General features: G+C 40.3%; 1 protein-coding gene across 1 annotated transcript in view; it reads left to right on the top strand.

The window, feature by feature from the left end:
- The window catches only part of tsc22d2 (TSC22 domain family 2), a 40,219-nt gene extending 27,777 nt beyond the window's left edge, over nucleotides 1–12,442 (top strand). The window contains exons 2-3 of the mRNA XM_038715677.1: nucleotides 9,459–9,510; nucleotides 10,001–12,442. Of these exons, the coding sequence (XP_038571605.1) occupies nucleotides 9,459–9,510; nucleotides 10,001–10,294 (346 nt within the window). The 3' untranslated portion in view covers nucleotides 10,295–12,442. The remainder of the gene's footprint in view (nucleotides 1–9,458; nucleotides 9,511–10,000) is intronic.
- Nucleotides 12,443–16,448: the final 4,006 nt, after the last annotated feature.

The raw sequence follows: 16,448 nt of genomic DNA, 5'->3' as shown, positions 1-16,448 counted from the left end.
AATTTTGAGTTATATCAATTTTGACTTTTCCTTAATAAACCAAAATTGAGCACTGTGGGGGCAGTGTGTAATGTTTATTCAAGCTAGAGGATTTACTCAGCTGGATTATTCCAAGTGTATCAGTAATAAACAAATACTTTTTCAGCCTGTGGTTGTTGCTTGAACAACACTGGTGTCTCATCTAAATGAATCTTATGATCAAATTTCACATTTGGCTGCACTTGAAATAAATATTTTTCAAAATCCCTGCTCTAAGGGAACTGATGCTAAAGTAAGGAAAATGTGTTACAGTGTCAGCAAACAGTACAGTTGTTGTTTTGTTATTTCTCAGTTGTGATCAAAAAGATTAGATTGTCTTTATAGATATGTACACACTGTAAGGCAGAGGTATACAGTATGGACAGTGTTTATGTACTGGTATGTGAGAGCATTAATAGTGCAGGTAAGTGTATGTGCAGTAGTGTGGCAGTATTAAGTGAGTGGGAGCCAGCTGCCAGTGAGGCAGAGGCAGTCCTAGTGCATCTGAAAGTGTAGTTTATCTATACTCCCCTGATGTTACAGCTGTTGGTAAGAAAACAAAAGACGATTAGAGGAATAAAACTAAATGTATCATGAATCCTGAGTTTGTGTGTATTGTACTTCAATGAGCATGAGATGTACCAACATCCATACAACCATATTCTTCTTCTAAACAGTTCAGATGTGATTCCAATGTTACAGTAAAACAGCAGTACAGATGAGTAAGTAATGGAGCGTCGTGGCTGGCAAAAGATTCAGCACTTCTGTTTGTTCATCATCCAGCTCATGTTTGCCTGTGGGCTCTGCAACTAACAGTGCAGCTTTATTCAAAACCTTTCAACTAACCACAGGTAAACCTGAGGGAGCCACCTCATTTCAACTCCCTTTGTCATGAGCCTTCTCTCCTGCAAGGTCGGACTTGTTGGAAGTAGAGGAAGAGGGGTTTGCATACAAACAGTTTGAGGGCATAAAGTAGCATTCCTGAAAACGATTGCTTTGAAATATGTAAAACCTCAGCTGGGCAGCATGCCATCACTTTTTCATAACCAGCTATAGTGCTTTGCGCAAGGTTCTACTACATTGTGGTGGACATGCTTACCTGTTTATCTTCACAATGCCATGTCTGCTACAGCTCAGAGAAGGCCAAAACGATTTTGTGCTTGTGAAATAATGTTCAGAATGAATTTCAAAACAAGGGGTTGGACAGCCTTTGTAAACCTGTGATAGCAAGTTTACAAAGTCATGTTTGTGAGTGTGTAGAAAAGATTTTTAGTGTAGAAAAACATCTATAATGTCTAAATAAGATTTGTGCAAGAACTTCTATCATGACATGAGGGGCTCATATCAACAGTGAGGTAACGTGAAGACTGAGGAAAAAAGTGCTTTTGTGAACATCTGGGTATTGATTCAAAGCAGAGAGTACATTTCAAGTGTAGAGTTTGGCTGTAAAAGTGGGGCCAATATTCATACCAATAACATAAATGTGTAACTTCAGTGTCGCAACCAGTGTACAAGTACATGTTTTGAAATTATGTCTGAATGTCATTTGATCCTGACCAGCTCTGCTGCAACAACCCAGAGATGAATTTGTTTTAGCCCAGCTGAATCAGTTTAGTGAAGTTACACTCTGCATTTGTAAACGTTCCAGGATAGAGATTTGTTGTTTCTGCTGAATGGAGTCATTGTGAGGTTGTGATTGGTCCCAAGTAAACCAGCAGCAGCTCTTTTACTGCCCTCAGTCCACATTGATCAACTTTATGATTACAGACAGATTTATATTCCGACTGAGCACACCTGATCAGTGGCCCCACGCTCAGCCAGTCAGAGTTACTTGAGCCAGACCAGGTATGCAGCTGCTGTTTATGACACAGAAACAAACATTTCATTATTGGGAGGACGTGGGAGAGCAGTGCCAGCAAACTCCTTTATTGGCTTAGCTGAACCTTCTTTCAGCAATGTGCTATCTTTTATTAAAACAATGGTACCTTTAGAAAATACCATCGCTTTATTCAACATCTATTAATGAAATTTCTATAAATGCTTACTCATGGTGGGAATTGTTGGGAGCACACACACAACTGTAAGGACATCATTTTGAATGGATTACTCCTTCCTGACCTGATCTCAAACTGAACAAGCCCTTTTAGGTGCAGGGAGGATTTAATGGATGGAGATCATACCTCAAGTCTCAAAGATGGCACTGTATGAAGGCAACATTTTTATCCTGTCAATTTTATCTTTGGAAACTTTGCTGACACTTGATCTTTTTATTTTTCCAGGAAAAGTTTGCTGAGCGCCTCTTTTTCAGCATCATCTTGCTTCACACTCAGTCAGTTAAAGGCATTCACACCTGGGAGATGCCTAATATATCCATTGGCGTCTACTGTTCGCCATCAAACATCCCTTCTGGGCACAGCAGAGGGTCACATGCCGCACTAATAGGCACCCGAATAGTTGGTGAAGAAGGGGGGGAGCGAGTTACACATTTCACCTCTAACTCAATTTCAAACAGTTGACCTTCTGTCCACAAAGCAATTTTCTAATCTTCAAGATATCTTCTAGGTGTGTAATGTCAAGTCATGACCCAAGCTCTGCGAAAGCCAGACATAAGTATCGGGGCCTGTGTTTTTTGCAGCATAGTGCCTAACGACATTAGTCTAACCCAAACCCTGCACTTCAGAGAGGAAACCCAAATGAGGCTAAGTCCTTGATCCCGTGATAAATGCTGTGCTGAATACAGAGGCTCGTTAACAGTGAGGTGCCAGGATTTTCCCATTAAAGCCTCGGGAGTGACACCATTACTGTTAACACAGTCGAGTGGGGGTTTAGTCCAAATTGAGCCAAACAAGTGGCACGGGCCAAAATTACCCAAAGAAAAAGTAGTGAAACATGATATTGAAGCACATGGTTCATTCCGAAGATCTGGTTTTAGTTGAACACTGTTTTTGGCAGTGATTATGTAAAGGCTGGGGTGTACTCCTGTCCTGGATCCCCCCACTGTGTTTGCATATGGAGTTTGATAGTCACATTACACTCTGGCTCTTTATCGTTTCTTCAGGAGCAGTAGGGGTGGCTCAGTGGCCATTAACATTTTCCATAACCCGTTTAAAATAATGCAATGATCCGCCGTCTCCAGAATTCAGATCTTATTGTTTCCTGTAATAAGGCAGAAAGGCCTAGATTCCTTCTCATGCTCCCTGACCGTCCGGTTCATCCACGTCTGCTAGAGGTGTCCATGTCTTAAGGGGGACATACGCAGAGCAAGATGTTGTGTCTGGGGTTTATGTAACAGGCCAGGAGTGGGACAGTCCCTTCGGTCTGTTTACGAGGAAGCTTAGTGGCAGCACACACATTCTGTTTTGGTGATGGAAAAAAATATAACTTCCCTCTCCAGACAATAATTTTGTTTAGTCTTTCCACTGTGTCAGCAGGATCACACTTCATGTAGATGACACGTGCATCAATATACAGCATCCGAAAACTCTAGCATGCTCAGAGGCAGATATTAACATACTGTAACAATATGCAATTTTTGCCATTGTTTGGAGCTTTACACTACCATAAGGACAGAAGTGGTTGGTCAAGATTCTTTGTTTTGCGACTGTTTTAGTGCAATTTGCAAATTTAAGTCATTTCAAATGCCAAGTATTCCTCGTGTTGTGTAACTTGTTTCTCCCTTTTAACACTCAAGGTTTCTGGTTATTTGTTTGGATCGTGGCAAGCATGTTGATGGCATCTAGGTTTCTAGTTTCACTCATTCTGTTATGCAAATTATAATTTTTCTACTATGGCACAGAAAATAGAAACAACAAAAAGGGGGGAAAAATATGTGCGGTATTACAAAATTAGTCTCAAACGGTGTGAAAGATTCAGTCTAATTTGTGGCTTTTGACCGTTTCAAACAATCTTCCTCAGTTTTCCCAGTTTTTATGGAATTGTGCTGTAATAGTAGTAGTAGTTTGTTTTCTTTAAGGAATTGTCTATGTTGGCTTAAAAGTTGAGATTTTTCCATCTTTCAGTTTGAAGTTTAAGAAATATTTAGCCGAGTCGTTGATTAATTGATCAACAAAAAAATTATCTGCCACATTTGTAACGATTGATTAATCGTCGTTTTTCAAGTGCAAATTCCAAAAAAATGCTGCTTATGTTTTCTTCCATGTCCGAATCCAATGCTTGTCTTTATCACATATGATGGTAGACTAAATATCTTTTTTTGTATTGGACTGTTAGTCCGAGTAAACAAGCACATGGGTTCTGGGAAATTATAATGGAAAACTAGATTACTTTACGACGTTTTTTATATTTGTGTGTATGTATGTGTGTGTGTGTGTGTATATATGTGTATATGTGTATGTATATATATATATATATATATATATATATATATATATATATGTATATGTATGTATGTATGTATATATATATATATATATATATATATATATGTGTATATATATATATATGTATATGTATGTATATATATATATATATATATATATATATATAATGTTTCTCTGGACAACAGGATGTGTGTGCTGTCATAATTTAATTTATCTAACTAGAGAAGTAAACATGAGGGGCTCACAGTTCTCCATAGAGAACGCCCTCTTTCAAAAATACTGGACTCTTTGTCTTCAGAGAGGGTGATCATTAGTTTGGCTGTTGAGGGGCTGGCTTGGTTGGTTGCTTGGCCATGCAGTTATTTTGACCTCCTCAGTAAGTCAAATTGAGAAGCCACTCGTTTATAGCTTTTGGCTGACACTACAGGGGGGAGATAGTGACCAAAAGTTTCACTTGCTAGATCACAACTATAAAATTTCGGAGCCGTGATGACAGAATCCTTGTGGCCGTTGAATGATTTTTTTTTTTGTCTCGTTAACAGAAATAATGAGAGGTAATATTATGAAACAACACGCTCATTTTTGAGCCAGCTTGTAAAATGTACTGATGAAATGGAAGCGCCTGGTAGATTTCTGCCAAGAAGGTGAATGTGATCATTTAGGTAAGACATGACTAAACTCCTCTCGCCTGAACCCCTCTCGCCTGAAGCTGTTCTGTGCATTTTTACAGAAGTTTTTGTGTCCCAACTAGTCAGAACCTCTGCTGACACCATCTGGTGTAACAGCCGAACTGCATCTTTCAAAACCAACGACATAAGCTGGGCTAAAACAGATCTCTGCATCTGGAAGAGGAAAAACAGTGAGTCGTCAGTGAGCACACCCCTCTGTTGTTACAGCCTCCACCCTCCAGCTATTGTTTTGAAATACACTTGCCAAAGGGGGCGGAGGAAGGGGTGGTGGAGGTGGGGGGGGTTATCACCAAAAGGCTAAGGTCTAATTTATTCAGCTGCCTCCCCCCACAGTGAGTGTTTGTATGCTTTGCAATGGGGACGTGTGCCGATGCATCTGTGCCCTCCTAATGGACAACACATTCAATTTCTGACGCTATAAAACATCATGTGATAAACCCGGAGAAATGGAGGAGACTGCCCTTTGCTCTCCTGTGACGTAGAGCCACCCATAAAGTCACTGTCATTTTTACATTGTTCTCCTGAGCAGCTTTGCAAGTGTGTAGCGGAAATGCTGATGATGGGGGGGGGGGGGAGCTCACATCAGCTGGTATCAAACAAAAAGCTTTGTGGTTACAGGACTGCTATGATAGCTAGTCCTCAGTGAAACACTTGACCGTGTGTTGTCACAGCGGGATGGTGGCTCTGACACAGATGTCTCGGTTTAGAAGCGCTGGTCTCTGGGCCGGAGGTGTCCAGAGTTGGAATGTGCTGCCTTGTGGTCCTGGAGACTTTGTTTGGGGGAGGGAGGGTGCACTGCTTCAGACTGCAGGGAAGGAAGGCCCATGTTGAGGTTAACGCAGCAAGTGGTCCTTACATAAACCCACCACATGTCTTCCTCCTTGAATAAAATGTACAGTTTGCTTTGTTTTCCTTGGACACCGAATGACAACAGATTAGTTTAGGGTTTTTTTCCCTCCTCTCTTCTGTCTCTAACATTTCTTATAACTCCTTTAGGCCAAATCTCCTGGTCACTTGACAATCAAATTTGATCCAACCTGCCTGTTTTTTTTTTATTTTATTTTATTTTTTATTACTGATAAAAACACATTCCAGGTAAAGCTCGTGGACATTCTTCTCTCTCACTGTCCAAGATGTGGAAGTGCTCGCTTCAAAGGGAGGAATTTCTTTTCCCCGTGTTGTTTATCGGCCTTTAGATCAAGCAACCGAGTGAGTCGCTTGTTCAGGAATGCAGCTCATTTGCCCCGCTGTCAGCACATCCGTGTGGATGTGTCATATTGTACATCATGTCCAAACTGCAGTCCAGCCTTTTTTTTTTTTTTTTTTAGATCCTCTGTAATTTGACAACTATTCAAATGAGAAGAAAAATGAGCTGACATTTTTAAAGTCCTACTTTGCCTCACATGTTTTGTTCTTTGCATTGCCCTGGGAAAGGGAGGGAGAGGAGGAGGACTGTAGACATGTGGGACGCTGCATGTTGAACTCCAGTACTTACAAAGCACATGAATTCACCAAGTGGATTCAATGTGTCTTGCTTTGGTGTTTCATTTCACTGATATTAGCTTAATGCGACCAATAAAGACATACAGCATTCTCATTTGAGTTTCTATCACTAGTATACAGTTCATGAAAGAAATGAACCAGCTAAATTAGCTTTTCACGCTTCTTTTTGATGTCTTCTACCTAGATTTTACAGGCTAACTGCTTTAAGTTGACTGAGGTGACTGAAAAACATGAGCACATGAAAACTTTTATGCAATAATTCATTTGGTTGCCAAAACACACTGCCAACTCAAGAGTTGTAAAATTTTCTACTGCAGCACAAGGGGACAGGGACAACCGGACAGGTCCAGTTTTTGGCTGGCGGTGAATAATGTCACTCACTGAACTTTTCTATGAGTCGATTAGGCTGAGAGGGGAGGGAGCGGCTGAACTCCGCCCCTTTGTTTTCTCAACATGTGACCCAGCGCGGTTTTAAGACACGCTTGACTCCGACTCAAACAAAAGGCATCCGTGTTTTAACACTCAGTGGAGTTGGACACGGGAACAACTTTGGAGAAGCTTTTGAGGAACGAAAACATGCGCTGCAAAATGAGCTACAGTCTGCCCTCCTCGCCGGTCACTTCGCCGACATATTCAGGACCATATTCAGGACGTGTGGTGTCCTACAGGTCAAGATGCGCCAGGTAATGCACTTTTATATACGGTGTCTGCCATGTGTTTCTACCGTCGGATTAGTTAACTTCCATATGTACTGGTATGGTTAACTGTCTGTGTTATTGCATCTAAACGCTCCCACTCTAAACTCACTCACTCACAAGTGTTGCACTTCTTTATATGGCGGCATTTAACTCACACATGGGCAGCTGAGTGTTTTACGCCACCTCGGACATGGTAGCCATCCAATCTGTTCAATAGACATTTCCCTCTGGTTCTGTTCCGCGCATCAGCTGTTTGGCACCCAGGCCACCTTATTCTCTGTGGTTGATGGTTAGTGTTTGGTGTTTGTTGTAGTCTACGTGCTGTTGCGGGTTGCCCCACCCCCTCCGCGCTGTACGTGCTCCCCAACACGCAGGGACAGTCCATGCTGGATGGAGTAAAGAAGCTCCATATGATTGATGTTGGTCACAGTGTGGTGATGAATAATGCTTACATTTGTGTAGGCCTAGACTGTTTTAAAATGAATCTATAGTACGTTTAACTGTGTTTGCTGGGGTTAGTTCACGCTTTTACGTGTTTCTGCAGTTTTCCCAAGTTGGGTGCACAAGCTACATTACAATTGCGCAAACGACACCTCTTTTATTTATCACGTGAATATATTTCACATGAATGATGTTATATTTATTTTACTGTTGTCCCGCAATAGCTGCAACGTTTGTGTATTTAAGATGGGTCGGCCCATAGTTGAGTAGTTATGTTGGTGGAGTATATCACTTCTCCATAACATGTGTTTTTCTTTGTTTTGTTTTTTTTATTATAAGTGTATCACAAATTTGTTTAAACTCATTTTAAAACGTCCTTAGATCCGGGCTGCACATCATGTTCCCTCTTCTACCCCAGATGTATGTCAGAGCACCGTCTAGCGGTATGGAAACGCGTCGATCCTTTTTCGTCTTTTTTGACATCCACATCCAAGCAGGACTGCGATTGTGCAAGACCCCATTATCTGTACAGACGGATGAAGACCCTTTGTTTGTGTTTCTTTTTTCGTGAGGTAAAGGTAAACTCTGAAACGTATTCTTTTTGACCGGATCGTGCGTAATTAAGTAAGTTGATCATCTTTTATATTAACATTGGGAGGAGTTTCTTTGGGGAGGGTTCGGAGGGATTGATAAACCTGTTAACAAAGTGTGCATCAATAACCGGTGTGAGAGCTTTACATTTCGCCAGAACATACAGAGAGTAGAGAACAATGACATTTTACTAACAATGTAAACCCATCACCGATGGCGCCATCACCCGCACCGACAACACAATTCCTGCAGGAGAGGAGCCAACCCGCCCTTTCTGTAATCTGATTTCATCGCTGTGGAGTCATGGACAGTCTGCGTGAGATTTGTCGGGGCTCCTGCTGCAGATATAATCAGTGAACATTTTAATGAAATGTGTTGGACAAACAGTGCTTCTTTGTTTTTAAATATTAGTTATTTATTATACTATAGGCTCTAATTTTTCATTATGTGTTACAGTGTGTGTATGTGATCATGCTCTGATCTGTGAAACTTCCTCGTGGTCAAGTTTATTTTTGTAGCATAATACACAAATATATTCACGTGACATAGCACAAAAGTCAGTGGAAATATAAGGTGGGATTGTTCGGTAGGTTGGTTGGCTAAACACAAGATTTTTTTTGTGTTCATCCAATTTATCAGTGCATAGTGTCTATAATGAAAGCCAAAGATGACTCAGTAAATTGACATTAGACTGAACATGGAGGGGTGGTGGGTAGGTGTAAGGTCCAGTTTGTGAAGTAGTATTGAAATGTGACTGTTTCCTACTTGCTTGTGATCACTGGAACCATTTAAAGGACCCTTTGTTATGGTCAGGAGCCGTTGACGGGCTCCACAGTGCGACTTGCATTTTCATGTAAATCTCTGGTATGGTAATTAATATAGTCTGACCTGTTTGTTTAAAATCATCCCTCTTTGCCTTTTCAACAGCATTGAACAGTGCTAATCTGACACTTCCGATCAAGTGTACTAAAAATAGTGTGTTTTGAAAAATGATTACATCTCACATCTGTTCATCCCATTCTCTGGAAGCAGGTTTGACTGTTGGATTGTTGTTTTTCCCTCTCAAGTACCAGTGAAATCCTCTGAGGTCATGTTTGGCACTCTATGGATGATATTTGTCAGTTGCTGAATGTGAAAGAGCTGATGTCAATCTAATCTTACTCTTTCTCTCTCTCCAGTGCATCCGGTGCCAGCGTCGTCGCCATCGATAACAAGATTGAGCAGGCAATGGTGAGTTTTCCACAATGTCTTAAATGTGGTTAGGTAACTTTCTCTGCAAGCACGTACAGTGACTTGTCATACAAGTTTTCCCACTGCCTAGGCTAAAGTGACACAACTATCGCAGAGACGCTAAACATGGAACTCACTTGGGAATATTTAATGTAATATCCCATGATTCCCCATAATGTTCGAGTCTTGAAAGCTTCTGCCTTTCCTGTTTCTGAGCTACAAGTTTTACTAGGAAAAAAACACACCAGAAAAGCAAACAAAACACTCAGTATTGCTCATGCAATTTGACAGACAGTTGACCTCTTGGAAAATACACTTGCATAACCCCCACAGCAAAGACACTTACATGCTAAAGGTGTTGCCAAAGCGAGAACACACCGCTTAAAGCTCTGAGATGATATTTGTCCCTTTACTTTGTTTGAGGATGGAATCTGCTGTGTTGGAAAAACTATTTTAAAACTATTTTCCTTTTTTGTGTGTTCTCTTTCAGGATTTGGTGAAGAGCCACCTGATGTATGCTGTTCGCGAGGAGGTAGAGGTGTTGAAGGAGCACATCAAGGAGCTATACGAGAGGAACTCGGTGTTGGAGCGCGAGAATGCCGTGCTGAAGTCGCTGGCCAACTCGGAGCAGCTCGGCCAGCTGTCCGGTCAGCTCAGTCAGGGCAGCAGCACAACGCCGCCGCTGCAGCAGCAACACCCACTCGTCATAAACAACAACACCCTCTTGGCTCACCATGAGGGGGGTCAGAGTGTCCCTCATCAGCCCAATATCACCTCGGCGTGAACCCCCTACCCCCCAAAAACACCCCTCCCACTGACAGGAGTGGAAGATCCTGTTAGTAAAGACAACAACTGCTACCGTCCCCTTAGCTCCTTTTAAAGTAAAAGGCTCTGCGTTCAGTATGCTCCATTTGAGGAAAAATCAACAACAGCGACATCTTTGTTTGCCACCAAGAGCCGTGCTTCAGTGAGTGCATGTTGCAGTCACCGGGCCTTCATATTATTAAGACATTTACCACCATATTCTGTCCCTCTGGTTGGCTGCAAGAAAGCTGAAAAAGGAGGAGGGGCAGGGGAACCGGTGCGCACCATAAAACTGCATGCTATTCTCGTGCAGGAGACTGGGGGCCAAAGGGCACATAGAGCTCGATTTGTTGGGGCAACAAGTGGTGGAAGAAGGCGGTGTATCCCTGTGCTGGGCCAGTGTGGTGAAAAGAGTCCTGTAACATCCAGTGAGGACTGTCCCTCCCATAATCTCCACCCCACATCACTCCAGGCCTGGAAGAGGCCAGAGAGCCGAGGGAGAAGTGGAGGAGAGGATTTGTCCTCCGTGAGTGGAGGAGGACACCGGCGGGCGCCTCGGCTCGAGTTGAGCGAGTCGAAACACAAAGCTTGTGTTGTTTTCTCAGAGCCACCGTACTTTGACATTAATCATAATACTTTTTCTTTAGTTCAGTTTTAGTATTTGCATTTATTTATTTCAGGGCTGCTATTTTCATAATGTAAATGAACAATGTCATGGAGATACTTATAAAAACAAAAAAGAAACCTTTCTCTTTGGTCTTTTGGTATTTTAGAATTTGTCAGGTATTAAATTTGGTAGTTTCACGCAACAAGTAGATCTCAGTAAGTAGGCAATACGTTCCATATATTAAATTCTTCTCATGAAATAGTGCTAACACTAAAGCCGAGCTTACATTAGGTGAAATCCAGGTTGAATGTATATTTTGTAAAGTGTAAAGTATTAAGAGCGAGGAGGGTTTGTACAGGAGAACGCCTGTTAAGATGTGATGAAATGTTTCGATAAAGAAAATGATTAACTTACTTTTTGTAGACTTTTTTTTGTCAACATGAAAAAACAGAAATTAACTTTTGAGGGGTCCGTTGGGTGGATGAAAAGCTGTGAAAATAGTTTGACCTACTTTATAACCAAAGACGCAAAGCTGTGTAAGTGTTTGTTTTTTTTTCTCCCATTTTTAAATGCACACTTTTTTTTTGTTTTTTTTTCCTACTCTCCTTTTGCTAATTTTTTGTTGCTGTTTTGCATGTTCTGCATGATCTATAATCAAACCACTTTCTTACCTCATGTTTTTATCCAGCACTTATTTTTCTGTCAAGTTATCAGTCTGTGAATGATTGTGAAAGGATTAATGAAAGGAAAAAGGGAACAGTTGGCAGAGAGGCTGGAGCAAGTGGTTGAGGGTAAGAATGGGGGGGGGGACAAAACATGGAAGGTGTTTGTGTCCGATTGGGGTGAAGGGCCTTGTGCACAAAACGGTAGTCAGAAAAGGAGCCAACTTTTTGTTTTCATGTAGATGCTGTGTTGAATTACATATGCAGAGGAAAAGGTTGTTACATTGCAGATTTTAATGTATTTAATGAATGCAGCATTTATATTTCGATTGTAGTGTACCAACACTTGGCTTACAAAGAGGAAAAAAAACCAGAATACAGTATCCACAAACTAAATGGAAACTGTCAAACATCTCACACTTAAAAGCTGGAACCCAGTCGATTGTGTGTGAGCTTATTACGGGATGTCCTGTCTGTGTCACGTCTTTTGTGCCTCCTGTGCCGTCGTCTGCTTTTGTCAGGCGAGCCAGTTTCTTTCTCTGTGGCTTAGAAGTAAACCAAAATGCTTGGTAATTGTACAGTCAGACATCTTTCTACTTCTCCAGGATGGATTCTTTGATTTCTCATTCTTTTTCCCCCCCCACGTATGGGCTTATTTCTTCTGTCACTAGCGTTCTTCTCATTTATTTTTTTTGTTTTTTTTTCTTTCGTTTGAAGGAGATGCCGTGTACATGCCAAGTGTACTGTATGAAAGAGATCACTGAGCCTTGGAGAAAATATCTTAACAATGCCCCTGTAATGTGCTGTTCAGACAATGTTAGTTTTCAGTTGGAAATAAATTACTGTTTTATTAAGAAAATGTTTTCATGTTTGTTTGTTTTTTTTTCACCGCCATTTTTAGTGGCCAGGAAAACCACTCGGTATTACACTTTATAAATAATATTCATGAATGTGGGTTTACAAAATACTGAACATTTTCCTTTAGTCACGGATAATTCCTCTTTTCTTAACATATTTTAAATTAATCAGAGAATCACAGAAGCTAAAGTGATTGTAACATGTTTTCAGTCCATGACAATAGGCCCTTTTCACAGCAGAGACTTTATACTTAATATTAACAGTGGTTTTGTTCCATTCAAGTGTCCCTCTAAGCATTGACAGTGTGACGGTGCCAGCATGCACACTACCAGGACCCTGATACTGTAGCAGCTAAATGGATTTCAGCTATTGTTATTTTTATCATTTACACCTGAGCTGTTCGTCCTGTGACGTCAAATTGTTTTCTAGTCCCCAAAGTCCTCCTTTGGAGTTCGGATTGCTTCGTCTCCCAAGTAGGGAAAGAAAGGGTCCCATACTAAATTTAGTAGCCTGTCCTTCAAAATAAATAATCCACTGTAAAGGTATACATTGTCTGTGAGAGAACAGAAGAATTCTAAGCATCTGAACCTTTGAACTGAGAGGAAACGATCCCCAGGATACAGGCAACTGGGTCAAAGATCAAGAGTTATTCCAAGTATTTTATTAATTTCCTGGAGAACATCTGACCAAAATAAAGATATATAGATACATCAAAATATACAATACAATGCTAATCATGTTCCGTCTACAGTCTTAAATTTAGAACAATTCATTTTATAACGTTTCCCTGGGGTGCTATGAAGTCTACTGTATGTTTAATAATACATTGTGTTTCAAGAATTGTATCTAAATAAATGTTTCAGAGGTGTTAAATAGTGTAAATCATAGCACAAAAACCTTATGAAAGGAAAAATAAATCAAACAGGACAACACTAAAAGGAGAAAAACTACTCGTCCATATAAATGACTATGTGAGTAATTAGGTATCCATCTAACTCTGACCACGTCATTGTCACAATCATCTATACAAGAGCTCAAATCCTCTTCTCATTGTTCGTTAGGATGCTTGAAGGAACCATCAAACTAAAAAAACAAAGATTTTTCTTCTGAAGGAGGAATGAAAGTTGACAAGAGGCATGCGGGAAATCTTGAATGACCTCACTCATCACCGACCTGTCACTATAAACATAAAGTAGTGCTGCATACGTCTTCAGAAAGGTGTTCATTTTCAGAGCAGCCCTGGTATGTAACCACAGATTGTATATAAAAAGTATGTAACTCTATGTCCTCCATCTCCCCTAGCTAACGTCCACTGACAACCGATGTAAATTTCACTGCTGAAAATATATCAAAATATAAAATATATCAACTGGTCTCTTTGTTTCTCTGTTTTCTTTTTTAAATAAACCGATTAAATGCCAGGATGCTCTTGTAAAATAGATTTTTAATCTCAATGTGACTTTTTCATGGTTATATAATGGTGGTAATAATAAAAAAAATATCTCTGCTTGACATCTTAAGTGTGTGTCTGTATTTTAAAGTCATGAACTTGCATTAGTCAAAACACATGGTTTTATGGAACAGTTTTTTATAATAAGTCCAATTCTTTGACGCCTTCTTCATGACACCTCTCTACTGTTTGGTGCACTAATCTCTCACTCAGAGCCTGTCTAATGTTTCTGTTCTTTTCCCTATCCAGGCATTGGCATTTGTCACTTCCTACATAAATGGTGGGCCTGGTGTCACAGATGTTCTGCATGCGTCATTCAGTATCCCCTTGTGCAAGTCTGTAGTGGTGAAGATGAAGGTGGGTAATCCACGGCTTTGGGTAATGATCATAGGGACTAAAAACAAAGTGACACAACAAAAAAAATGTTGCAGCTTCAGAGAAAATCATGAAATAATCTTTGACCCTTGGTGATTTTTATCAGTGAGCAGAAGAAAATACAATGGTATGGATGGCCTTACTCATTCCCACCTTCTGTCCCTTTGAATTACAGAGGCTGGTCACATTTTTAAAATTCAGTCACAATCCTACCACCTTCTTACAAGCAAAGCAAGACTTACTAACCCTACTGACCCTCTAAAAATATGTTTTCTTTCTCTCTAAAGGCCTCCATCTTCATAACTTGCATCAGTTTTATAGTACTCATTAATACATTTTTACCTGTAATCTTAGTTACAAATTGCAGTAAAATACAAAAGGTGAATAAAATGCCTCGTTAGCCCATATTGCCCTTAGAAACTTCCTCTGAATTTTAGGGTCAGAGGAACTTCTGCATTTGGTCAGCAGGGCGTTGCACTTATTTGCACTTTGTAGGAAAAAAAACACGAGCTTCCCTGGAACGCTGCTTTCTATGTTTACAGGTGCCACCATGTGGATCCAATTTACTTTTGGAGTTTTACAAAGTCACATGTAATCTGATCAACTGTCTCTTAGTTCCAAATGAAGGTGGAATGGCCCTTCTGGCTTATTTTTATCCCAGTGTGTGAGCTGACTTTTGGATGGCCTTAGATTTTTTATTTAATTTATCTCAGTCGAACATTACACTCCCTGTCCAGGAAGGAAAAAACCTTGTGTTGTGTAACATGAACAAAAGAGACTTTAGATAGCTGTGACACTAGCTGATGGATTTTGTATGACATGAATTCATCCTTTAGGCTAAATAAGGCTTCTCTGACTGTGCTCTACACCACACTTATTTCTCAGTGTTGGATATGTGGTACTCGTCACGTCTGCTTGACCTTCTGAATGCAGTTTGACTTGCTTGCTGCATGTTTACAAAACTACATCATCATTTCTTTTTACTCCTCCATGATGCCAAAACATAAAAGAGCAAACTACAAAGGCTCCAACTCACACATTGTGGCAAACTGAAAACCTGGATCAACCGGCTTGCGTCACTGTGACAACTAATCCAGCTCTTCACCTACTTTCCACTCATCTTGTGTGTTCAAGCTGAGGCAGGTTCCAGCTCTGAGTCACAGAGACACGTCCAGAGTTGTGGAAATAATGGGGTGTGTTGTCCACGTCACCGTGAGCAAATACAGATCAGTAAATGCAATGAATGACAACCGAAAGCTTGAACATTTCCTCTCCCCTGTAAACTTGACAGTACACTTGTCCTGACAAGTCCTGATTCGTAAGACGTATGTAATACGTGTCAGGAGTCAGGACATATCATGTTAGCAGAATAAATTGTGTGTGTTATGCAGTGGTAGAAAGTGGCCAAGTATATTTATTCAATCGCTGTACTTAAATACAATTTTGAGGTACTTACACTTCAGTATTTTCATTTTATGCTACTTTATACTTCTACATTTCAGCAGTAAATATGGTAGTATTACTTCACTACATTTATTTGATAGATACAGTTGCTAATCACTCTTCAGATTTAAATTGCACATACAAAATCTACAATTATAGCAGTAAAATTTGTGTTAATTGGCAAAACAAAAGACCAAAATCAAAATGCTTATTACATGCTAATAGATCAATAATAACAATAATACAAGGATTACATTATAAAACAACACCCTGAAATGGGTCTTTCTTCCTTATTAGTACTTTTAACAACAATACTTCTGTACTTTTACAAATGCCACAATATTTTGATATATTTTCAGAGAGTAAGGAAATAATTCAAAACATTCACTAGTCATAATTTTGCAATTCCCCTGTCTCAGCACCCACTAACTAGATGCTCAAGTGTCAAGTGTCATAGAATGTCACACAGCACAGGGGAAAGGAAGTCTTAACTAATCCAAGTGGTTTGTGTTTTTCGACAGCACTGCTCACAGTGTGTGTATGTGTGTGTGTGTGTGTTATGCGAGGACAATTACTCATCATTCAGCTAGCTGCAGCCACACCTAGCAATTGTTGGGGATTTACTGTGGAGTGTAACACACATGACTCGCCACTGCCATCAAGTGATACAACTGATTCATGGAAACTGGAGTACATGGAATTCACAGAAAAGACTTTGGGGCCATCATGTGGATATGAT

Source organism: Micropterus salmoides, unplaced genomic scaffold (genome assembly GCF_014851395.1).
Source record: "Micropterus salmoides isolate LMB-PRFRI ecotype aquatic unplaced genomic scaffold, ASM1485139v1 Ms_hic_scaffold_13, whole genome shotgun sequence".
In the NCBI taxonomy this organism is placed as follows: domain Eukaryota; kingdom Metazoa; phylum Chordata; class Actinopteri; order Centrarchiformes; family Centrarchidae; genus Micropterus; species Micropterus salmoides.
This window is presented reverse-complemented; position numbering and strand designations above follow the sequence as displayed.